This window comes from Lissotriton helveticus, chromosome 4_1 (genome assembly GCF_964261635.1).
Source record: "Lissotriton helveticus chromosome 4_1, aLisHel1.1, whole genome shotgun sequence".
Classification (NCBI taxonomy): Eukaryota; Metazoa; Chordata; class Amphibia; order Caudata; family Salamandridae; genus Lissotriton; species Lissotriton helveticus.
Genome location: NC_136063.1, coordinates 1,319,223,088 through 1,319,249,120, shown reverse-complemented (window position 1 = coordinate 1,319,249,120; position 26,033 = coordinate 1,319,223,088). Strand labels below are relative to the sequence as shown.

At 45.4% G+C, this 26,033-nt stretch overlaps 1 protein-coding gene across 3 annotated transcripts in view; it reads left to right on the top strand.

Moving 5' to 3' along the window:
• Positions 1-26,033, top strand: part of LOC144829100 (Y+L amino acid transporter 2-like) — a 715,256-nt gene that overhangs the window by 655,293 nt on the left and 33,930 nt on the right. For all 3 annotated transcript variants that reach the window (XM_078687904.1, XM_078687903.1, XM_078687902.1), the window contains exon 7: positions 16,254-16,350. In XM_078687904.1, the coding sequence (XP_078544030.1) occupies positions 16,254-16,350 (97 nt within the window). The remainder of the gene's footprint in view (positions 1-16,253; positions 16,351-26,033) is intronic.

Here is a 26,033-nt window from a genome sequence, read left to right as displayed (position 1 = left end):
AATTCAGTAGGGGCAGTAACATCTGTTAAATGCAGAGCAGGTATGCCCCATAGCTGCCACGTTTTTATTTTCCTTATGTGTAACATTTCCTTATTTTCCCTGTGATTTTTTAGACTGTTTATATTGATGTCTAAAGCAATGGCACAGATACAGAGACAGGTTCAGAGCATGACAAAACATATAGTGCACAACTCCTACATATTATTCAAGCCTTGAATAATAATTTTTGCTATGTACATTTACATTTTGATCTTTAAAACCTAACTTTCTAAACAAAACAACAAGATAATAACTCACCCACACTCCCCCCCGCCATTGTCTGAGTCATACATGTAAATTTAAATGTAAATTGCGACTTATCGGCCCACTCTGGGCCCAACCTCACAAAACAACTGAATCTCACATCCCTGCATTACTTCCCAAACCTTTGACGTTGCTTCTGACTTTTAGATAACAATGTGTTACTAACGTGTCAGGGGGGCGTCAAGATGGTTGAGTATCATCTTTGGCAACAGCCTTGAATTTCTCCAGGATCAAATCCCAGGTCTGGGCAAAAGCATATTTCCTGAGACCTGCTTGCTCTTGCCTGTGAAGCAAGAGACTTTCTGCTCGACCCCAGGGGACAACAGTGTCTGATGCCTCTACATGCAGGCCATGGTGTTGAGGTACCCTTCCTAATTTTAACCTGAGCTGAAAGGGGCAGAGTATAAGGATTTGTATACATTTCCGCCAGTACTGACCTACTCCGAGTAAACCCAGCACTTTGTGCATATAGTCCCTGTGCAGGGAATCAAGTGTTTTCTCCAAATCAAATGAAATGGACACAGCATTGGGAGAGGAAGCTTCCGATTTACTGTTAATACGCCACACCCTCTGAAAGCTTAAAGAGGTGTTTCTCCGTGAGGTGGAAGGGTTGCAGCGTAGTCTTCTATGGGAGGGCAGACCTCGTGTTGCTTTGGCTAAGCTGAAGCTCTCCTGGTATGATGGAGGCATTGCCCACTCAGACATTAAACGGTACTATTGGGCTTCCCAGCTGGCCGCGATCAATCATGGAACATATGGCCCTGTCGCAGATCCCGGCTATGCCATGGATAAATGTCTCCTCCCTGGAGGCAGTTATAATAGGGTTTTGTACTCTAAGCTAACGAAGTTGGACTTGACGGGCCGACTAAACATGCTGTTCGGATCTGGCATGATGCTACGAGTTCTTTGGGATTGAGGGGCATACTGACACTAGCTACCCCTCTTTTTGATTCGGAGCGGCTGGGTAGGCTTTGGAAGACGAGAGGGTTTGATAAGTGGGACCTGATAGGGATCTCCACCATTAAAGACATCTGGGGCATGGGGAGGATTAAATAATTCGAGGGAATGCAGGCTGAATTTGAGCTGACGAGATCCGAGTATTTTCGCTAAGCACAAATTCAACACTCTCTACAGGGGGCCCTGCCGGTGGACGCAGACCTTCCGGAGGCCTCGCCTCTCGAGGATAGGATTTTAGATGGTCACCTCCCCGAAAAAACTATCTCCCTGATCTATAAGAAATTAATTAATCACAGGGCGGATCTACTTCGGGAGTTGAGGGATAAGTGGGTGCAAGACGGAATAGAAGTGGATGACGAGGACTGGCTGTCGGCTGTGTCCTCTCCTAAAGTGGTTGCCATTCCTGCATGTCTGCGCCTCGTTCAGTTAAAAAAACTACATAGGGTCTATGTCACGGGGCCCGCCTTGTACAGATGGGTTTGTCTGATGATGGATTGTGGAGACGGAAATGTGGTCTTGTGGGTACGTTCCTCCATATCATCTGGGAGTGTCAATATATTACTGAGTACTGGCGTAAGGTTCATAACACTTTACAGGAGGTCTTGAGGGTCTCCTTGCTGCCAGAGGCGAGGAGATGCCTCCTTAGCATATGGGAACCTACTGACTTTAAAGCTGCACAGACACAGTGGGCCACATTAAGCTTCATTATAGAGAAAAGGAATATTGCCCAGCAGTGGGGGTCCAAGCAGCCTCCCACCCTTGAGACCTGGAGAAATAACTTAGATTGGTGTATGTTCCAAGAGAAGACTGTTTTCATGGCAAGAGGCCACCCTCAATAGTGGGCTTCAATATGGGGACCTTGGAATAAATATAGAGGTGAGATCTGTGTGCCACCCAGAGATGCTTTTTTTGATGAACCCCCATCCCCGTAATGGTTTCTGACATGTATGTATTCTTGATTCCTGTACCCCCGAAGGTGTTATATTGGCTATGACAAGACTCTTCTGTACTGTGTCCTTTACTGATGCTTGCTTTAATAAAAAGAATTGTTATAAAAAAAATAGGTGTTTCGACCTAATATAAAGCCCGCATGATCATTGTGAATTAAGTCCAGCAGTTTCGGCAACAATAGACATATAAGAAATATGGTTACATTGTTACAGTCTATATTTAAAATAGAGTACGGACCATACAGCCTCAAGTCTGTTGGATCCTTGTGGTGTTTTAATAATGTGGAGATGAATGCGGTACTAAGGGTTGAGGGAAGGGAACCTTTAGAAAACATGGCCCAATATAATATCAGTAATTGTGGTGCCAATTGCTGGGCAAACTGTACACAATTTAGCCGGTAGGCCATCTGTACCTGGGATCTTCCCTCGAGGCACAGCTTTCAGAGTCAAGAGAATCTCAGGTGCCTTAATGGGCATGTCAAGAGACATTCAGGCCTCTGGGGTTAAACAATGAAATGGAAGTTGGGCAACAAAATGGTTCAACCGACACTCAGACTGTAGCAGTGGAACAGCTTATAAGTCCCTGAACTAACTGTAAAAAGTGGCGTTGATAGGTGTAAGGCCCTTAAGCACCTAGACTTGTCTCCCTCATCGCGGGTTCTAGCCAGGTAGGCAGCACAATCTTGAAGTAGTTAAACAGTGTCAAAGTACTTAGCTCGTGCTTTGTGCAGCTCACCCACTGTGTCAGAGGAGAGCACCACTGCTCATTCGAGCTCCGCCAGGGTTGCTCGACTTGTTGGATATCTCACATAAGCACACTGCCGGCACCCATCTGGGATTTTAAAGCAAAACCCCTTGTGAACATCTTAAATGTTTCTCACTCCACCAAAGGTGGGGAGGAGGTTCTTGCATTCTCTTCAAAAAAGGTTTCAATGTGTTCAAACACTGTTGGCGGAACACTGGGTCATCTAACATCATAACTGACAGTTTCTAAGTGGGAATCGGTGGGGGTTGAGCACCCCAGACTACTATCATACCTCAAGAGTTTGATCAGAAAACACTCAGGGATTATTGTGAATGGAGGTCATGATGGAGGGACGTAGAACAAACAAATAGGTCCAGTCTGGAATGTAATTTAGAATTCTATACCTCTCTCAATATAGCCTCTACCTCTACTCTCTGACTTATCCCAAATCACATTCTACTATAGTGATCTCCAAAATAATCCTTTCTAGACTCTTCCCTCCTCTGTCCCTCCTTGGATCACCTAAAACCTAATTTTACTACTACGTGTTAGACTCCAACCAGCCCAAGCACTGCAGGAACGTAGCATGCACCAATCCCCTTAACTTGCCCCTTGGACCCCCACAGGTTAAACTCTATGAGGGAACCAACGGACCCGAAAAGAGGGTGGTAATGTTGAGGAGACACCAAGTCTTCCACCCTTTGTGATGAATAGGACACAGCTCCCTCCTTCTTTACGCTTCTGCACCTATGTACAAGGGGGAACAAAACAATCCCTTCATGTATCGCTACTGGTAAGATCAACACCAACCCTCAATGACCATGCCTTGCAAAACATACAAAACCCCTCTTACCGATGTGATGTGCAGGCTTTGCTTCGTAAAGGTAAGGAGTTAAACCTAGAGAAAGTAACACTCCGGCAACTGCACTTAGTACCGGTAGTATGGAAGTGGAGGGAGCTTTTGTAACAATGTCCAGAAAAAAGTATAATATCTAATGAGGGGAAAAAGGTCTTACTATGGTATTTGCCACCGCCTAAAAAAAAAACCTTCGTCTTTAACCCGAGGGACCGGGACAGAGGGAAACCTATCGTAAGCCCCAAAACTAAACCAGCAATGCCTTCGCGGAGTGACCCAAAACGTCACTTCCGCACAAAACGAAGCAAAGAGCAGTCCCAGCAAAGACGCGCTGAAACCGCCGAAGCTTCGTATGACCTCCGTGTTGCTTCTTTCATCAACACGAGAGAAAAATATCTCCGTGCAACGCGAGTGAGAACGGGGGCCCCCGAACACACTAAAACAAGGGAAAAATTGCTGGGGCAAAAAAAAGGAACAGGGATGAGGGAAGGGAAACCCGGGAACCCAACACAGCCTAACTGACTAATAGGAGAAACGAGGGGAAAGGGAAAAGCAAACCCTTCTCACGAGCCCGTGAGTAAAAGTAAGGCAAAAAAGGGACTTCGAAATCGCAGGAAATGTCTCAGCACAGCAACAAACAGCAGCCAACAACCAGGGTAGGAATCCAAACACTGGCAATATCAAGCATCGAAGTAAAGGTAGGACCACCTTTTATCCTACTTCCTTTGTCATGTGATGTCAAGGCATGATCATAAAAAAGGGACTAACCCGATTCCTAACAGTACCCCCCCCCAATGATCCTCCCCACAGGTCGGGGCTTCGAGGGGTGTTGTCTGTGGAACAATCTAACCAATCGCGGGGCGTGCACCCCCCCTGCTGGTTCCCATGTCCTGTCCTCCTTAGTGTACCCTTTCCAATCCACCAGGTACAAAAGGCGCCCTCTGACCCGCTTCGAATCTAGAATAGCCTGAACTACGAATTCCTCCTGCCCATCCACCAAAACAGGAGGTGGAGGCGGTAAGACTTGGACTGATGGTATGTAGGGTTTAAGCAAGGAGGTATGAAAAACGGGGTGTACCCTATATTCTTGTGGTAAACTGAGCTTCATTGCTACGGGGTTAACAACCTGTAGTATGGAAAAAGGGCCCACGAATCGGGGCTGCAATTTACGAGATCCCTGCAATCTCAGGTTGTGTGAAGACAGCCATACAAGATCCCCTATCTTGTATGCCGGAGCATCGACTCGATGCTTATCCGCCTGTGCTTTCTTCGCCCCCTTTGCTTCTATGAGGCTGTCCCTGGCTAACTCCCATATGCCTCTCAATTGCTCACACACGTCATCGATGGCTGGCACGCGACCCGTGGGCTGTATAGCTACTGCTCTAGGATGATACCCAAGTGAACAGTAAAAGGGTGTCATGCCCAAGGCGGAATGCACACTGTTGTTATAAGCGAATTCCGCAATGGGCAGAGCAGTTACCCAATCACAGGACAAGGAAGCTATCAGACACCGTAGGTATTGTTCCATCGTCTGATTAGTGCGCTCAGTCTGACCGTCGGACTGAGGATGGTAAGCCGAGGATAAACGTATCTCGGTTTTAAGCACCTGACACAGTTCAGTCCAAAAGTGTGAGACGAACTGCGCCCCCCTGTCCGATACAATCACCACCGGCAACCCATGTAACCGCACAACCGAAGACATAAACACCACCGCCATCTCCTTCGCAGAAGGGATTTTAGGAAGCGGTATGAAGTGGGCCATTTTGGTAAATAAACCTACCACCACCAATATGGCGGTGCAACCAGCAACTAAGGGTAGATCTGTTACAAAATCCATACTTAAAGTATGCCATGGACCAGGTGGTACCTCCAACGGCTGTAAGAGTCCTGAGGGTTTACAATGCGAGGGCTTGCTGATCGCACACACAGGGCAAGCACTCACATATCCCTGAACATCCCTAGTCATGGACTCCCACCAGAACCACCTCATACACTTCTCCTTGGTCTTCCTTATTCCTGGATGGGCGGCCAAGGCAGAGGAATGACACCACTCCAATACCTCTTCTCTCAGCACAGGTGGAACAAACAACCTATTCTCATTATACAAAAGCCCATCTTTCATAGATATCTGGGGTATAGACAACCAAGGCGCCAGATCTACTTGGTTCAACCGTTCTTTCACGAGGGCAGGAAAGTCTTCCACAACCAAAGCCCCTATTATCCTTTCCCCCGCTATCATCGCCCTGTTCTCCTTCACTACACCTTCTTCCTTTGCCTCCACATGTATTCGGGAAAGAGCATCAGATTTCGCCTGTTGGGCTGCAGGCCTGTACGTTATGATGAAGTCATATTCATTAAAGAATAGAACCCATCTCATCTGGCGAGGAGTCAAGGCCCTGGCAGAACGAAAGAATTCTAGGTTCTTATGATCGGTGTAGATGGTGATGACATGTCTGACACCCCATAAATAATGTCGCCATTCCTCAAACGCCAGTTTGATCGCTAGCAGCTCTCGTTCTGCCACAGTATAATTACGTTCCGCTGGCAACAAGGTTTTAGAAAAGAACGCAATTGGATGCATGTGACCAGTGGCTTCATCCCGCTGTGACAATACCCCACCTACAGCACACGAAGAAGCATCGGTTTCTACAAAATACGGCATGGCAGGGTCAGGATGCACCAATACCGGTGCAGACACGAACTGTCTTAGCAACGTACGAAAAGCCTCCTGAGTCTCACTTGACCAATCAAAAAGGACGTCCTTCCTCAAAAGGCGAGTCATCGGAGCCACAATGTCAGAGAAATGCTGTATAAATCGCCGATAAAAATTGGCGAAACCTAGAAGCACCTGTATTTGCTTCACATTTGTTGGTACTGGCCAGGTCTCTATAGCCTGAATCTTTTTCGGGTCCATTCGGATGCCTGCTGCAGATATTACAAACCCCAAAAACTCTACTTCGGGAGTACTAAACTGGCACTTCTCCAACTTAGCATATAAATGATGTTCCTGCAAAGTCTGCAAGACCTGTAACACATGCTTGGTGTGGTCGAGCCCTTTCTCTGAATATATTAGTATGTCATCCAAGTATACTATGACTGTCTGATCCAGATACTGGCCTAGGACTTCGTTGATAAAGAACTGAAATGCCGCTGGCGCATTACACAAGCCAAACGGCATTACTGTGTACTCAAACAGTCCGTACTTTGTTTTAAAAGCCGTCTTCCACTCATCTCCTGGCCGGACCCGTATGAGATGGTATGCGCCCCGCAGGTCTAACTTGGTAAATACCGTCGCCTTGCGGAGCTGGTCTAACAACACGGAGATGAGCAGAAGAGGGTACCGGTTTTTGATGGTGGCCGAGTTCAACGTTCTGTAGTCAACGCATGCCCTCAAAGACCCCTCCTTCTTCGGTATGAAAAATATAGCCGATGACACTGGCGAGGAGGAAGGACGAATGTAACCCAAAAGCAACATCTCATCTATATACGATTTCAAATGGGCCTCCTCAGGCTCAGACAATGCGTAAACCCGACTGCACGGCAATGGTGCTCCTGGTATTAGATCGATCTTACAGTCATACGACCTATGCGGTGGAAGGCCTTGGGCACACACCGTATCAAACACATCCCCATAAACTGAGTACTGGGGAGGAATAACACTCTTTTCAATCATGGCACAAGACAAGGGGTTGATCTGTTCCGCTGCCACAACATAGCAATTCCTCACAAAGTCCCTGATAAAACAGGGACGTCCTTTTCTCGGTTGGCCAATGCGTCTCGGCTACTAATCGATTAAAGTTGGCTATATAAGACAATAAGTCCTGCCTGCCCTGCCGTAGTTTCAACAATTCAGCATCACTAGCCTGCATAAACGCGTGCTTATCAAACAGACCCCGCAACAATTCCTTAAATGCCTGATAATTGTACAGCACACGGTCGTTGCTTTCTACCAAAGGAATCGCCCATTGGGCCGCGTTGCCAGCCAGGTACGACAGTATAAAAGCAATCTTAGCAGAGTCGTCGGGAAAGGCATTCGTTCTACACATAAAGTGCAGATGACACTGATTCAGAAATGTGCCGAATTTATCGCTCTCTCCTGTAAATCTCTCAGGGGGGGCCAAGGGTACTGCCACGGGGGCCGTTACTGTTACTGCTATGGGATTACTGCCACTCGTAGTACTTGCTCCCGCCCCTCCTGTATATTGAAATGTAGCAGGCTGTATGACAGGGCCTGTTCCCCTGCTCGATGCTTGTTCTCGGGCTCTTACGCCACCAACTCCTGTTTCAATCCTACATTCTCCTGTTGCAGCTCTTGCACCTGTGCTTGGAGGGTATGTACAGCTCCCATAATATCCTGCATTGTAGGACCACCCGTTCCCCCACCTAACGGATTGCCATCCTCATCCATGCTAGTCCGGGCAGTGCTGTTATATCGTGGGCTTGATATTCTGTTAGACTCCAACCAGCCCAAGCACTGCAGGAACGTAGCATGCACCAATCCCCTTAACTTGCCCCTTGGACCCCCACAGGTTAAACTCTATGAGGGAACCAACGGACCCGAAAAGAGGGTGGTAATGTTGAGGAGACACCAAGTCTTCCACCCTTTGTGATGAATAGGACACAGCTCCCTCCTTCTTTACGCTTCTGCACCTATGTACAAGGGGGAACAAAACAATCCCTTCATGTATCGCTACTGGTAAGATCAACACCAACCCTCAATGACCATGCCTTGCAAAACATACAAAACCCCTCTTACCGATGTGATGTGCAGGCTTTGCTTCGTAAAGGTAAGGAGTTAAACCTAGAGAAAGTAACACTCCGGCAACTGCACTTAGTACCTGTAGTATGGAAGTGGAGGGAGCTTTTGTAACAATGTCCAGAAAAAAGTATAATATCTAATGAGGGGAAAAAGGTCTTACTATGGTATTTGCCACCGCCTAAAAAAAAACCCTTCGTCTTTAACCCGAGGGACCGGGACAGAGGGAAACCTATCGTAAGCCCCAAAACTAAACCAGCAATGCCTTCGCGGAGTGACCCAAAACGTCACTTCCGCACAAAACGAAGCAAAGAGCAGTCCCAGCAAAGACGCGCTGAAACCGCCGAAGCTTCGTATGACCTCCGCGTTGCTTATTTCATCAACACGAGAGAAAAATATCTCCGTGCAACGCGAGTGAGAACGGGGGCCCCCGAACACACTAAAACAAGGGAAAAATTGCTGGGGCAAAAAAAAGGAACAGGGATGAGGGAAGGGAAACCCGGGAACCCAACACAGCCTAACTGACTAATAGGAGAAACGAGGGGAAAGGGAAAAGCAAACCCTTCTCACGAGCCCGTGAGTAAAAGTAAGGCAAAAAAGGGACTTCGAAATCGCAGGAAATGTCTCAGCACAGCAACAAACAGCAGCCAACAACCAGGGTAGGAATCCAAACACTGGCAATATCAAGCATCGAAGTAAAGGTAGGACCACCTTTTATCCTACTTCCTTTGTCATGTGATGTCAAGGCATGATCATAAAAAAGGGACTAACCCGATTCCTAACACTACGATCTCCCAAACAGCCCCTTCTAAATTCTACCTAATGTATCCCTCCTTAGTCTCATCTATTTTACTACTAGGATTTCCCTAATCCATTCCCTCCTTTATCTCTCCTTTACTCATCCAAAACCTCCTCCTACTACTACTTTGATCTCCCAATAAACACTTTCTAGAATTTTCCTTCTTCTATCTCTCCATTATCCTTTTCAAGTCAACTAACAGACTCTCATGTCGACCAATCAAATTAACTCATATTGCCCTATACTAATTCACCACCAAACTTTTGGGTTCCGGAGTAGCGTGCTACTCACCGAAAAGCACTTCAATGCCTTAAATGGGTTAGAAAGTGGTATATATATAGAAAAACTGTTACAATTACGTTGAGCTTTTACAGCAGACATTCTTTGTGATACGCCAAGTGATTTTTTACTCCCAACGCGATAACATAGTTTTTTTTAATTCAGCTTTTTTTCCTGCACAATATTTTTCTGTTTAATAACATTGATTCTCTCCTCTCTAATAGAATCTACCACGCACTAGATTGAATGTTCAATTTTCTTTTCAGTTATTAAAACTTCGTCTCTTTGCCATAGTTCATCCCAAACGTTATCAATGTTGCAACCCAACATGAATTCATCCTTAATCCTTTCCTCAATAGTACCGAAACATTTGCAAGAAGAAACAAGTTTCCTCAAATCAGTGATGTAGCCTTCTACCGACTCCTCTTCTCTCTGCACTCTTTTCACAAAATGGTACCTGTGAAAAATAGTGCTGACTTTTGGTAGGTAATGCTTGTCTAAAATCCTTAAACATAGCTCTTATTCATTTAAATGTACTTCATCCTCCTCTGACACATCTGCGAGGTGATCAAAAACATCTTGGCCTTTGGGACCCAAACAATGTAATAAAAGACCTATTTTCCTTTCCTTTTGGAACTAAAGGCATCATTACGATGGTAGTGGGGCAGCCATTGCCAGGCCGTTGGTGGCTGTCCCTCTGCCAAGGGACCCTGCTGGACCGCCCACTGCATTATGATGGCGGGTGGATGGAGGGCGGGTGGAGAGACCCACGGCCACTCGTTTTCGGACCGTCGGAGGGACTGCGATCCCTCCAAAAGTGGCAGTAGGGATTACAATGTCCATTTCCGCCAACTGTTTCATGGCGGTGACGTAGGGGCACGTAGTGGGCCCCCTTCCACCCTGGCACTCTGATATGTGTCCTAGAAGGCACCTATGGGGCCCCCTACATATCCCTGCCCGCATGGTGCCTGCAACATAGTGCAGGAATATGTCAGATGCGTTTTTTTTATATTGTGGTAAGTGAATACACATTGCGACTGCTATGAAGGTGGTTGTACCATAATGCGGCCAGTGGGCCCTCCAACTGCTAGTTGGGCAGTCCTGCTTCCGTGTCAGTGTCATTCGGATGTTAATCCGCCCGACATCATAATCAGGCCCTAAGTGAGGAACCACACACAAGGCTATTGTACAAATACTTTTTTAAATTTGCACCATTTAATACTTGGTTCTCCAGGGCAAGCCTAAAAATAAAGGTGGAGCAGAAACTGTATATTCTCCTTAATCAAATTTGCATGTTAAAACCAGAACCAAAACAATCTCCAACCCGGTTCCTCTTGGGATAAAGTAATCACACAACTATGTTTGCCTTCAAATGTATTTTTTTCTTTTCGTACAAACACCTTCTCGCATTTCTCTCTTTCTTGTTTGTTTAAATGCCTGTGTTCATTTATTGTACGTCCAATCAGAATGTCTTCTCAATTTGCAATTGCTTTGTAGTCCTATATATTGCCCAAAGGACACTTTCACATTCTGATTACTTGGATGGTGTTATCTACAAAATATCAAGGAGTTTCTAAAGAGAATTGCACAAGGTTTTCATTCACTTTCACTTGTGAAGTCGATGAAACCGATGTACTGTTTTCTCAAAGCCACTGTGAACAGAATATCTATGTTTCTCATCCTAAACTTTAAATACCTCAAAAACCAATCCGAAATTAATACTTAGGAACCATTCTCTTAAATAGCCAGGTTTGCAAGCTATACAGACATGCCTCATTGTTTTAAAAACATGGTAAAAATCTATGCAAACAAACGGTTTAAATAATTAGAAATTTGGGGTTATGAGGTTTCTTTAAGATAGAAACTTCCAACAGATTGTTTTGTACTTGAAGACCTACCTGCTGCAACATTTTACAAAAACATTCAAAGGTTGATAGTATGTTTTTCTTCTCCGACCTCAGCACTGCACACAGACTTGTGGAGACAGTGAAGCACATGCCACCTTCCTGCCTCATTACAAACATCGCCGCTGAACTCACAGTGAAATGAGATTGCGACGTAGCCAAGTGTGACCTTTCTGAATGGATGCCTTGCCACACGAGAAGAGGGAGAGAAAAAAGGCAGCACAACTCAGAAGTTAAAAAACGTGAGGAGTAAGAGATATGGTGGCCATAATCATAGCAAGTAGTGGGCAAGGAAAAGAAGCTACAAATCAAGAAGGTGGGAATAAGAGACATAAATATATGTCTAAGAAAGGGAGAAGGAAATGATGCATTCCTATGAATAGAACAACACACGAGGGTAGAAAGGGTGACGACTTCCCTCCAGCTTATTACAGACACTATTTCCAGACTTGGATGTTTGTTTAGTAGCCTAATGCATTCTGGATGTTGTAGACCTGTTTTGCTTCTATTGAACAAATTCGACAAATACTCTTGATATCAATGAGTTGTAGCAGAAAGGCTTAGTACTGAAGACTTTTGGGGAGCATGGGACCTTAATAAATATTTGGTTTATGATTCAGAATTTGTGTCCCAGCATACCTGAATATAAAGTCCCTGCTCTTACTGGGCCCTTGGTCCCTAGACATTGGACATAGGTAAAGAATTAATATGAAGCTGCAAATCAAAATTCTAATTTTGCATCACAATTCATCATCATCATCATCATCATAATAAACTTTATTTCTGTTTTACATCAAGTAAACCATAAAAGTCACAATAAAAAAGGTACACCGTCCTTAAATACAAACATTAAAAGTGTAAAATTCATATCTTTAAGACATAAAAAGGTACTACCAGTGCAATTACTAAAAGTTTGTATGTCATAATTTCAAACAATAGCCACATACTAACATGCTTAAAGCCGTAGGTACCACTTCTCCCACAGTTGTCTATTGATCTAGACAGGCCCTAGTTCTCATCAATGATTTCAGGTACCCTACAATAAAAATAATGCACTCCGGTTTCAACAACAGTAGGTACAAAAGGGCTGGGCACACCTGGCTAAAGTTAAGCCTCTTCAGAAGGGGGAGTAAGAAATGTCTCCGGGGCACATCATAATGTTTACAGAAGAACATGAAGTGAAGCAGATCTTGTGGAAACAGATTGTCGCAGCTACAGGGTGCTAACACCTGACCTCTATTGAACCCCTTCGGCACCGCAATTAAAAGATGGAAATAGTCAAGGCGGAACCTAGACAGAAGAAAACGCTCGTAGGTGGACAAAATCCCCGTAAGATAAGGCTCAGTTAATGTCTCAGTTTTTATGGTCAGATATTTGCGATATCAACAATGACATAAAGTACAGCTTCTTACTCGGTCCCAGTACTGCCACTCCTTTCGTCAGTATGGGCCCCAATCTGAGCCGAAGCAAAGGCTCACGTCGTCAGAAGGACTGGGAGGCCAAGAGAGTGTCCCTTCGAGCCAGCACCCCACCCAGGTAGTGATCCAACAACCTAGGGGCGCGACCACACTCTCTTCTCCTCCTACCACGAACTGGGCCTTCTGTACAGAACTTTCTCAATGGGCCTCAGCGTCTCGGCCTGGCAGCTCAGCTCCTCCAGGGCTGCCGGTCATAGCCGCAACTGCACATGTACCCCACACCACTGAGATTACTTTACTCTCGGTACACGTTCACCACAGCACTCTCCGGGTCTCCTCTGGCACGCAGCCGCACACACAAAGCTGATGGGACTCCACATCGACTCCAAGTGCACGCTCACCCGGCACTTTTTCCTGCGGTCTCAGTTGGCACCAAGACATGCACACCACTCTGCAGAGACTCGCTGTCTTCCGGTGCACACGATGATCAGCCGATCACCTCCACAGTCCCAGGTTGCACCAAAGCACGCACACTGTTTCACTGAGACTTACTCCAACTCCGGTGCCCCTATATCCAGGCGCTCTTCACCAACGCCTTCGGCCGCACCACGACACGCTCACCGTGTCTGAGCCTCACTTCTCCTCAGGTGCACTCGATGACCAGACGCTCTTCACCTACGCCTTGATGCCCCCGACACACATCCTGTGCGTCTGAGACTCACTCCACTTCCGACGCACAAGTTGGTCAGGCACTCCTCACCAACGCCTCCTGTGCACCATGACTCGCACCCTGCGCGTTTGAGACTCACTCCACCTCCGATGCACACGCCGACCAGTCGCTCTTCACTAACGCCTGCGATGCACCACGACACGCATCCTGCGCATCCGAGTCTCACTTCAGCTTCGGTGCACATGCTGACCAGGCGCTATTCACTAATGCCTGCGGTGCCCCATGACACGCACCCAGCGGGTCCGAGACTCACTTCACCTGCGATGTCCACGTTGACCAGGCACTCTTCACCCATGCCTCCTGTGCACCACGACACGCACCCAGCGCATCTAAGTCTCACTTTTCCCCTGTGTGTCCAAGATCACAGGGCACACCTTCTGAGGGTCTCAAGCTGCCACAAAAATTACCCACCGCGTCGCTTGTACTTCTTTAGAAACTTTTATGTTCCTGTGTTTCCAAACAGGGAGCCAGCTCACCTCTGGTCCTTGGGGTAACAAGACACAGCACAAAGCACAGTCTTTGTCAAGCAGGGGGATCCAGTGCCCAAAGCACAGTCCCAACAGCCTCTTCCTTGCTTAAAAAAGCAAACTGCATACCAGTTCCAGATTACAAAGCAAGGGTTGGTCCTTCCCCAGCAGTCTCTTTAGTTATTCCTTCCTTAGCCGAGGTTCCGCTTGACCACGAAATGGGCCCAAGCCTTTTCAGTCCTAATCCATTTCTTTTCCATTCCAACGTTCAGGGGTCTCAGCTCTCATAGTTATACCCTTACATGTATTTGAAGTTTGTTGTGCTCAGGGGTCTCTGACCCCTGCCTAAATCAGTTCTGGGTGTCTCCCTCCCAGTGTCACCTTTCTTCCATTGATACTAGGGGTCTGGATACTTAATCACTCAGCAGAAGACGGGTCAATTGTTTTATAGCAGCAACCCAGGAATCTTCACCTCCCGGGGCTTCTCCTCACCTACTCACTAGATGCAGATCAGCCTGGTGCCATCTCAACTTCTCCCTTGGGTCAAGGCCTCCCCCAGCTCCTCTCACCTCTCAGATCCAGACAGTCAATCCACATTCAGCAGGGACACACAGAAATGCTTAAAGCCTAAAACTCAGCCACTTACTAAAAGAGTGGTTTCTGAACACACAGTGACAAAACCACTTCCATAGAAAGATGTGTTATGACACTGTGAGTTCATACATACGAAAATTCACCTCTCCATTTTAAACTTATAGGAAACTAGGCTACCAAAACGCAATACCCAGCCTACCCCATTCTGTACTTTGGGTAGGATGGCCTTTCACCAGCGAAAACGAAATGGAGTGTTTTTCACTGTCAGGACATAGCCCAAACCTCAGTATATGTCCTGCCTTTTACTTACACTGCGCCCTGCTCAGGGGTTACCCGGGACCTACTACAGGGTTGCCCAATGTGTATGCAAAAGGGAAAGTATGGCCCGATAAGTGCTTGCACTTGTCAGGACAACATGCTAACTAAGCAAACTGCGCGCAGGCCCTACACTGCAGGCCTGAGTTCCCTTCTCTGCACGCCTTTGCATTATTCGCCCTGGCCCACACAGTGCACATCACTAGGGACTTTACTTGTAAGGCAAACATACCAATCATAGCCAACCAATTGATATTACACTTTACATAGGGCACACTTGTACTTTGACTCTGATCAGCAGTGGGAAAGTACCCAAAGCATCTAAAAACAAAGGGGGAAGAGGCAAAAAGGCTCGGGTAAACACGCCAAGATATGCCAGGTCTAACAATATGCATATATGGAATGGACACTGACACACTCAGGTTTTTCACAACCACCCTACTACTCATTGGCACTGTAATTCAGGCAGTGTTCAGCCTCTGGTTGTCGGAGTTTAACATCTCCACTCAGACCCTGAGACATCACAGCAGCAGAATGAGTAGAAGATTTCATGATTGACAGCTTGCACTTGTCCGTCCAGGACTGGTGCACAAACACCCCTATAAGCAGGTAAAGCTGCAGGTTATTTGATCAAGTAGGAAGGCCAAGGCTGAGCCACCCTCCGACCACATGCATTGAATGTCTGCATGAGCAGTGGCTGAAAAGCAGAGGGCCCACCCTACCAAGTCTTGATGCACCATCTACCATTGCAAGAGGATGATATTAGGCTCAAGTTCACTGCGTTTATGTTTTTGTCAATGTCAGTGGCAATAATAAATTTTGCAAAGACATGGGCTATCAAATTCACACTTTCTGCTTCTGTCTAATTACAAGAATAATTGAAATGCCGAATTCTAAAGACATTTGGTAAACCAGCCACTGTGAAGTCAGCTAGATTTTGGACAGTGTTTGACCGAGTGCCTAGATTGTCACTTTTTTTCATATGTAAATTGTATATTTTTCTTTTATCATCTTTAAATAAGATTACATTAATGTGTACACTGCACTTTTTCACAATGTAATCCTGTTGTTGTTGCCAGTACAATTACCTGTACTGCAAAGAAAAAAAGCAGTAACGTTTCATAACGTTCATTCTACAGATTAAGTACTTTAAGACTATTAAATGATCATTTTATTTCAGATTGATTTTTGTCGGCTCGCGTGAAGGTCATCTTCCAGACTGTTTATGCCTGGTCCATATTTACAGATTCACTCCTATACCTGCACTACTTTTCAATGTAAGTGGGATTTATTGGCACATTGTCTTGGATATTAACAGTAAGAATTCATATTTTTCTGCATATATTTGCTTGCAATGGAAGATATTTTGGGACATGTAACATAGTGTGCAATTTTGATGAATTAGCTGTTTTTGTGGATTGAAACTACACCTCACAGCAACACAGGGGGCACATTCGACACGTCACCACTTGCATGACGCATGGGATGCATACTGTCATACACACCTGATTATTTCAGACGCCAGGTACATTTAGAGATGTCAGTCAATTTTTCTCTAAAAATCAGGGTGGGGAGAAAGAAGTAGTGATTCATTCAGCTTCCATGCATAATAGTAATAAATCAAGGGGGAATGAACCACGTCTCACTTTTTTCCGCTAATTTTCACGTAATAATCACGACCGTCACAGAACCAGATAATCTCCCTCCAGGAGGATAAAGTTGACTGCCTGGAGAACGGGAAACTCAGACAGAAAAGGACCCAATGAAGATATACTGCTACCAACTAGTTAGAGTGTATGAGGGCCTTTGTACAACACTCATTGACACTGGCATTCCATGACACATGGTTGATTCCCCCTTGATTCATTATTAAAGTCAATTTTATCAACATCCAGGCTATAGCAGGAGGGGAAATGGCCAAACCACCAGGGCTCATTTCACCTTAACGAAATAATACCTAAGGACTGGGGGGGGGGTTCTCTAACAAACTGTGTTATTTTCAGTGTGTGACTACAGTGGCATACATATTACAAATTTCCTATATTCTATAAGTACACTGAACTAGTAGAGATGGGATGATAACAACACAGCAATAGAGTTTTTTACTAGTCCTGATGAAAGCTGTAGACCCTCAGTCACTGCAGTAGATGACTGAAACATGTTGACAACGAGGATGCTAGGAGAATCATATAATTAGGTTGTAAATCATTGGTCTGAGGGTACTGTTATGGTTTATCGATTAGGCTAGGGAGGCAGTATCCATGGACATTGTTTGTTCCTATCTCATCCCCCTTTATTATTGTAAATGGATGAAAAACATCAAAACACAGAGGTATTTACAAAGTGTGCCACAGAACATATGGAATATACCAAAAAGCAACAAAACTGAGCCGGGCACCTGTCTGGAAGAGGAAGAATACCCTCCTGTTGCATGGTGATAAGGAGGAATAAGAGCCAGGAATGCTATCTCTTTAAGAGGGAAATGTGGAGATGAACTTCTATCAAACACTGCGCATACTTAGACCAAAGAAGTATCATGAAGTTAAGGAACCACAAGAAACAGTAGAAGAAGGTTATAGGTTCTTACATTCCCAAAATGTGATGAACAATAACACCTCAATAGTAGACATAATAAAGCACTTCAATTTAGTTGTATTCAACTGTGGTCTATTGACCTGAAAAGGAAGGATTTCACTCCCAACATAGTAAAAAGAATAAATAAGAGAAATAGAACATTGTTTCTTCTGGTATCAAGAGGATTAGCCAAGGAGCCAAGTCATATATTTGTGAGCTTGCAAAGGGCACAGCTGGGCTCCTATTTCTATTCCATTGAACTGTCTAAAGTACATATATTTAACTCAAAATGTACTTCAGTTACCCACAGAACAACTCGGAAACACTTATTAGTCTTTTGTCTCTCCTACACTCTCTCAGAGAAATTCCAAATTAAAAGTATGCCCTTTAAACAGTACAATCACATAAAAAAGAGGTGAACAACTGTGCCCAGGACAGGCACACATGTTCAAGATAGGGCCACAGATCTTCAGATTATATATTCACATGTCGCAAGAAATATTGCTCCTTCATGAGATCCTGGATATTAAACTGCCATAGAGACTAAGGAAATCACCAAGGATTGGCAGTAGGTCTAGGACCTGTGGACCATTTAAAAAATGGGGAAGGTGTGATGGCCTAATCATACCAGCAAACATTATTTGTTTTATACCAACATCATGCTAAAGGAAACATCTGAAAATAGGACATGAAAGAGAAGGCAGCCCACAAAGCCACTAATGATAGCTATATGGGCCACAGCAAGCAGTAATACCAAGTCGCGCACACCACAGTGATGCCAGATATGAAGCATGAAAAGTGCAACAACCAAGGATTAATCACCTTAGAAACCCCCTGGTCCTGACCCGTGAAGATGAAAATATGAAGATTTGATGACATCATACTTTGTGTTTCTCAAAGGTAATGGCTTCAAGAAACACTGTGAAGCTAGGGAACTAACTGCAAGAAGCAAGTACAAGAATGAGTACACAGATGTTTACATTCCCAAAAGCTTAGGGTGTACAGTGTTTATTTAGAGTAAGTGCTAGTGTTTAGTATTTGAGTTAATTATTTAGGGGGTTATTTAGAGGTATGCCTCCTGGTCACTTTCTTCCAGGGCGGCGGAGGTCATAACCTCTGCCAGTCTAGCTGATTTCTACTCGCCATATTTAGAAATGCCCAGCAGAGATCCCTGTGCCTTCAGCGGAGCTGCTGCTATGGTGGTGTCTCAGAATGCATTCTAAATTTGCTGAGTGGCCGATATGTTTCATAAGGCCGCTGAGCAAACTTTTTTGTTTCCCAAAAACAAACTCGCTGAACAGGAGTTTGTGTTTGAAAAACTAAAAATATTGACCCTGATACAGGGAGTAAGGGTCATTTTTAATATTTTCTGTTCAGACCATCACACTTTTTTCTGGTGGTGTCCAATTGTAAGAAAAGAATGTAAGGACGTCGACCCTAAGTAGGTTTATGGTTTCCACTGACAGAGCCAGCGGAAGCCTTACCAGCAGAAACATGAAGCTTCATCTAGCTCAAAAAGGAGCAGACAAGTTGTTATTTTTAATGCTAGGGGTGGGGTTTTTAGTAAAGACAGGAAAAATGGTGCTCAGACTAATGCGTGTGGTGTTTTATATGGATCTGAGTAAGTACGGTGCTACCAGGTCGGGAGATTTACCTGATAACCCCCGGATTCGTTTGAGTCGAAGGATTCACACTGGAAAATAAGCACAGTCCTGGGCACGCGTGGTGAGGATATTACAGAGTTAGTATAAATGTTTTCACGATTTGACAAAGTGACGGTCGACACCAGTGTAGGTTTCAAAAGTTTTTTTTATCACAAGGCAACAACTGTATTAAACCAAACAACCAGCCGACACGTGTTTCGTCACAAGGAGTGATCCTGTGACTCTTCACGGCTGTTCCGTGTTTGGAAGCAAAATGAGAGCAGGCCCCATGTAACCGGTGACACTTCCAACCCGGTCTGGGGTGTGAGGTGTGCAAGAACAGATGGACGGTGGGGGTGGCGCTGAGTCGGGAATACTACTAGAATGTCCCACGTCGAGTAGAAGATGCGGGTGGACCATGGGGGCCCCGTACTAGTATAAACTTGTGGGCTGAGGCATCAGTAAGATAGGCCAAGGCGGGTACGCCGTGACGACAGGTGGGAGTGTGGCACCCAAGGCTGAGTAAGTGTGGGTCCAGTGTCTGAGCGGGAGGCGGGGTAAGAACGCCGGTAATTGGTGGTAGTAGAAAGCCAGGAAGAAAAAAACTATAGCGATCCACGAGGAGTGTGCGTGGAGTGACGGGTGGGCCTGTAATCTCGGTCAGGCGAGTTTGAAGGACACTGGACTCTTAAGGTAGCCAAGATGAGGGTGTTGATTTTACAGCGCCCCACACTTGGGCAATTCAGGGGGCAAAGAGACATTCTTATGTGCCCTCAGCCTAGGTGGGGTGAAGGTGTTATTCTTACTTCAGCCATCAGTAAGTTGAAGACAGTTATATGTAATTCAAATTCAAAGGTACCAACATTACACAAATAGCCCATCTAGCTAAACCTTCCAGTTTACTTGGGAGGCTGTGGTGGGGTCCTTCAAGGCTCCCGTAGGGTGGAGCGGGCCAAAATCTTAGGCTTGGCGTTCTAGCCCAGGCTACAAATAGAAGCCTGGCGCGATCGTGAAGCATTATTTGTCAGGAAGTCAGTGGCAGGGGCTGACTGATCGCTTTTTATGAAACTGAATTGGAAAACTTTTAAACTGTTCTAACTTGCATATTTTAAAACTATTTGAGTAATGTTGGTACCTTTGAATTAGAATTGTCTGTCTAGCAAAATCTTCCGGTTTACCTGGGAGGCTGTGGTGGGGTCCTTCAAGGCTCCCGTAGGGTGGAGCAGGGCCGCCATCTTGGGCTTGTCCATTCTAGTCGCACAGGCTATAAAAATATAACCCTGGTGCGACAGCGCCGTTGGCATGCCAAAGGCACACCTAAGGCAAGCCTGTCTGCGCCTATCCATGCCTGGACGGTTCCAGGGGCCAGACACCCTTCCTCTTTTAGCACAGGTTTGGTGCAATTTTCATCAGATGAGTTACACTCCCTGAACTACGAGTATAAAAGTACCTGTCAGCACTCGGTAAAGGTTGATTTGGGGCAAAGCGCCTGCTTGGGGTGTTCGTTTGTGTTACACCTGAGTCTTTCTAGCTCTTCATGTGGTCCAAAGGTTGCCCAATATTTTCTACTAAATTGTCGCTCTCTTTCCAAGCAGAGATTCGAAATTGCTGACCTCATAGTGGCTATACAAATGACTGCTCTCTTCTTGGTGAAAAATTGGCTTCATGCTCAGTCCTCCTTGGACATTTTAGATGTCATTCCTACAGGGTATGCAATTACTAGGGTGGATAGACCTCAGGGGAGGGGAGACAGGCTGGCGGTAATACATAAACAACAGCTGCACTGCAATCTATCGGAATCCAGATTAGTGGCACCAAAGCTGCAATTTTCTCCTTAACTATCACAGGCTGCTGTTCTCTCAATGGCCTGCTGATTTATAGGCCTCCTGGGGCGGCTGCTTCCTTCATTTGGGTCTTCCTTGATGCTATTCCGGCTTTTGCTTTACAACATTCTAATCTCCTAATATTAGGGGACCTCAATCTACATTTTGATGATCCAGCCTCTCTTACAAATGTAGACTTAATGGAGGACTTAAAGTCATTCCAGCTCCAACACTTGGTACAAGAACCCACACATATTCAGGGGCATATTCTTGACCCAATTTTTGCTAATCGTGTGATTGGGGATAGTTGCGTCCCCGATTCCCATTACTTGGTCCGATCACTATACTATCCCCTTTCAGACTCTGGACACCAATCCCCTACCGAAACCTTTACAGGCCCAATCCAATAAAACTCGGAATTGGACTAAGGTAAGTCAGGAGGCTTTTCTATCTGCTCTGAGCAGCCGTCCTCCATGCCTAGAAAATTGCCCACAGACCGCTAACCTGCAAGTCTGGGCAGGATTAGAGGAAGAATTAGATCTGATAGCTGAAAAATGCAAAATTTCTCTCATTCCAGACCTTCGGCAGGATGGTTCACGGAAGACCTGCAAACGTCTAGAACGAAATTGGTGGAAGACCTACTGTTCTCTAGACAAAGAGACTTACCTGCTTGCGTTAAAAGAATAACATAACAAGATTAAGGTGGCTTGGAAGGTATTTTACTCACAAAAGATTGATGAGGCTAAGAATGCTACTCAAGAGATTTTTAAAATTGTTGAATCTCTTCCTTCCCTGGACACGGTATGAGAAGTTGTAATGAGATTGCCCACATCTTCTGTGATAAAATCTCATTGATATATGCATGTTTTCCTGAAACTGCGAATAGTTATGATCTTCCTTCCTTAAATAGGAAGTTCGATCCTTTCCCAGATGGCTCCTTTAAGATTGAGAACATCTCAGTGGAAAATCTATGTTCCCCAGTGGCTAAAATCAAATCTGGCTCACTGCTGGACCCTGTGCCTCTGGCTCTTTTGAAACTGGGGCTAACTGCACCTGCTGCCAGATTATGCTCTCTGCTAAATCTATCGCTCGAAGGCCGCTTACTTCCGACTGAGTGGAAACAAGCAATGGTGATTCCTCTCCTCAAAAAACCATCTCTTGAAACCTGGGAATTTTTGCCCCATCTCCCTGTTTCCTTTCATGGCAAAATTGTCTGAAAAGCATGACAATTCTCAATTGATGGAGTTTATCACAGAGAACAATCTCCTTCATGAGACTCACTCGGTTTCAGACCATAGTATAGCACAGAATCTGCCTTGCTTTTGGCCTCAGAGATGCTACGCAGGTTGGCCAACGAAGGGAAAATGGTGTCTCTCATTATGCTGGATCTTAACGCAGCGTTTGATACAGTATTGCACACTGTGCTACTGGAAAGACTGTGGACTCAGGGCATAAAGGGTAGAGCTTTTGATTGGATTGCAGATTTTCTCCATAAGCGCTCTTTCCAGGTAATTCAGAAGCCATATATCTCTGATATTATCCCTTTAGAGCGGGGAGTGTCTCAGGGATCGCCGCTGAGCCCTACACTTTTTAACCTATATCGTCGCCCACTGGCAGACGTTATCGAGGGCCATGGAGTGAGAATGGTGTCATATGCTGATGGCACTCAGCTAGTTATCCCACTAGCTAATGATGACGATAGGGCTGCAGTAAATTTTAAATCTTGTCTTTCTGATCTAGTGACTAGGATGCAGACTAGCTGCCTGAAGTTAAATGCAGATAAAACAGAGGTGCTGGTGGTTGGGACACAGCCCCCAAGCTGGTCCTTGGCGTGGTGGCCTGCTGATCTGGGCCCCACCCCTATTCCAAAACTCAAGGTGAAAAATCTAGGCATCCTCTTTGATTCTCAGATATCTTTTGAAAGTCTGATCAGGGCCACTGTGGGTACCTGTTTGGGGGTACTGAGGCTGTTAAGGATGTTTTTAAGGCAAATACCAGACTTTACATAACTGCCTTGCTGGTGTCCCAGCTTGATTACTGCAATTTGCTCTACTTAGGGATTTCTAAAGGTAGACTGGCAATGCTACAAAGAGTACAAAATGCAGCAGCCAGGATGCTATTAGGAATTCCAAAATGGACCACCATTAGTGCTGGTTTGGCTGAACTTCACTGGCTCCCAGTAAAACTCAGAATATCTTTTAAAGCTCTGTGTTTCACGCACAGGATAATGAATCAGAGGGGTCCCAGCTATCTCTTCCCCTCGATCAGTGCTCACACCCCCTCTAGAGTACTTAGATCTAGTGAAGCAGCTTGTGCAGTGATTCCCAGAGTGCGTTGTGCATGCCTGGGGGTTGCTCTTTTGGTCTCCCTGCAGCCAAGCTATGGAACTCAATGCTACTCAATCTAAGACTTTAACAGTCTGAACAATCTGAAGACCTAGCTCTTTAGACAGAGTTAGAAGGAGCTTTGTGCCTACTTGCTTCTGACTATTTCTGACCTGATCTGTGACTATTCCTTAGCACGGGGACACTCTTTTCAATCATCAATCAATCAATCAAACATGTGTGTGGAGCGCACTACTCACCCATGAAGGTCTCAAGGCGCTAAAGGGGGGGAGGGGGGTGCTGCTACTGCTCGAACAGCCAGGTCTTGAGAAGTCTCCTGAAAGTCAGCAGGTCCTGGGTCTGTCGCAGGTGGATGGGGAGGGTGTCCCATGTCTTGGCAGCGAGGTGGGAGAATGATCTTCCACCGGTGGTCATTCGGTGGATGCGTGGAACGGTGGCGAGGGCGAGGTCAAAGGAGTGAAGCTGGTGGTTGGGAGTGTAGAAGGCGAGTTGTTTGTTGAGGTATTTTGGTCCGGCATCGTGGAATGCTTTGCGAGCGTGTGTGAGGAGCTTGAAGATGATCCTCTTGTTGACGGGGAGCCTGTGTGGGTCTCTCAGGTGGGCAGTGATGTGGCGGGGAATGTCGACCATGAGGCGTGCGGAGGTGTTCTGTATGAGTTGAAAGTCTTTTCTGGAGTTTGGCCACGGTTCCCGCGTAGAGGGTGTTGCCGTAGTCCAGCCTGCTGCTGACGAGGGTCTGGGTGACTGTCCTTCTGGTGGGGTTCCATCTGTAGATATTGCGGAGCATGCAGAGGGTGTTGAAGCAGGAGGAGCAGACGGCGTTGACTTACTGGGTCATTGATAGTGATGAATCCAGGATGAACCCCAGGTTGCGTGCGTGGTCGGTGGGCGTCGATGCAACTCCCAGCGTGGCCGGCCACCAGGAGTCTTCAAAGACGGAAGGGGTGGAGCCGAGGATGAGGACCTCCGTCTTGTCCGAGTTCAGTTTCAGGCAACTGTTCTTCATCCATTCGACGACGGCCTTCATTCCTCCTTTGTGGTAACTAGGCGCTCTATAAATCCTAAATTCATTCATTCATTCATTCGTGTAATCCAACCTTGTCCTTGGGCAAATTACGGGAAGAGGGTATATATAAATTTGAACCATTTCTCCAATTTGCACCAAATTTAGCATGCTCTTCGATGACCTCCAATATATTTTTCCCTCCAACTTTGGTGCAGATTGGTTAACAGCTGAGAAACATTAATGACGGCAAAATGTTATGTTTCTTTTGAAGTGAGATGTAAACTTTATATACATGTATGAGTAGTACATATGCAGATGCACATAGTGTGATATGTGAAGTTTTACTATTGTTTACAGTGGCCTGGACTGACTGAGTCAGATTGGGATCACAATTAGGCCCAGGCACTCCTAAAAAAGTGTACCACACTCCTGTATCGTGCAACATCATTTAGTTAGTCTCAATGGACTCATTTTTATAGAAATGTTTTGTAACTTAAGCATTTTGAAACCTATAAAAGCAGTAATGTTGATCAAAACTAGAAGCATTGCATTTTGGCTAGGTGCGTGTGGAAAAATAAAAGGACTCAAGAGCCACAACATCTGATCCGGGAAGGGTGTCACCTGGCCTGTTATTATATCACCAAAAGTTGGTACTTTTCAATCTGATCAATATGTATTTTAAACAGTAAAGGTAAGGCCAGGGCTTTAAGTGGGATAAAAAAAGAGGAAGGATCTCTAATGGGGGAGTGGCCTATGTAATTAAGGGATCGGCTTAAACACCTAAACTAAAGCTGTGATTTCCATAGTGTGCCACACAACTACTATTTTGGCTCCTCTCTGAGCTTTTTGCTAGGGCATCCAGATATATAACATAACAGCTGCCATTCATCTAAAGCCAGCCAGCACTATTTGCTTTGTCAATGGGTGTTAGCTGGGTACCTCCGTCACACATACTTACACACAATCACAATTGCAATGAGAATTCGTGAACATTGACCCTTGCACTCTGCAGAGAAGGCAAAGATTAGACGACCATGCAGTCTGAACACCTTTTGTACCCAATGACAGGCACAGGGAGAAAATTTCACTGCCTTCTGCCTCAACTCCTGAGCTTTCGATCATGGCCCATTATAACACTTGGTGGTGACTCAGTTCAGAGTATGCACCACACAAGAGTAATCTTCTACACTGCAAGATTTACAGAAATACAACATCCTGGTCTTATTCTTGCATCTCTAAGAGTATTACATTTGTGAAATATAAATAGAAATTAAATTGCATACATGGATTATATTTTACATTCATTTTTCAGAATTTGATTACTGTTTTTAGCAGTTAAACACAAAAACACAAGGCCCAATGGAGACCCATTTCAATAATAATTACTATTGGGTCTGGGAAACAGGGTACTTAAATCCCTACATAAGGCGAAAGCACTTTAAAATGTGTTCTAAAGGTGTCTTATTGATCCGTGGCTGATAGTTAAACTACACAAAGGCAGAAATGCCATATTAACCTCTTGAACGCGTCTGGAATTCCCGCGGTGCAGGCGAATTCCACGCGTGTGCG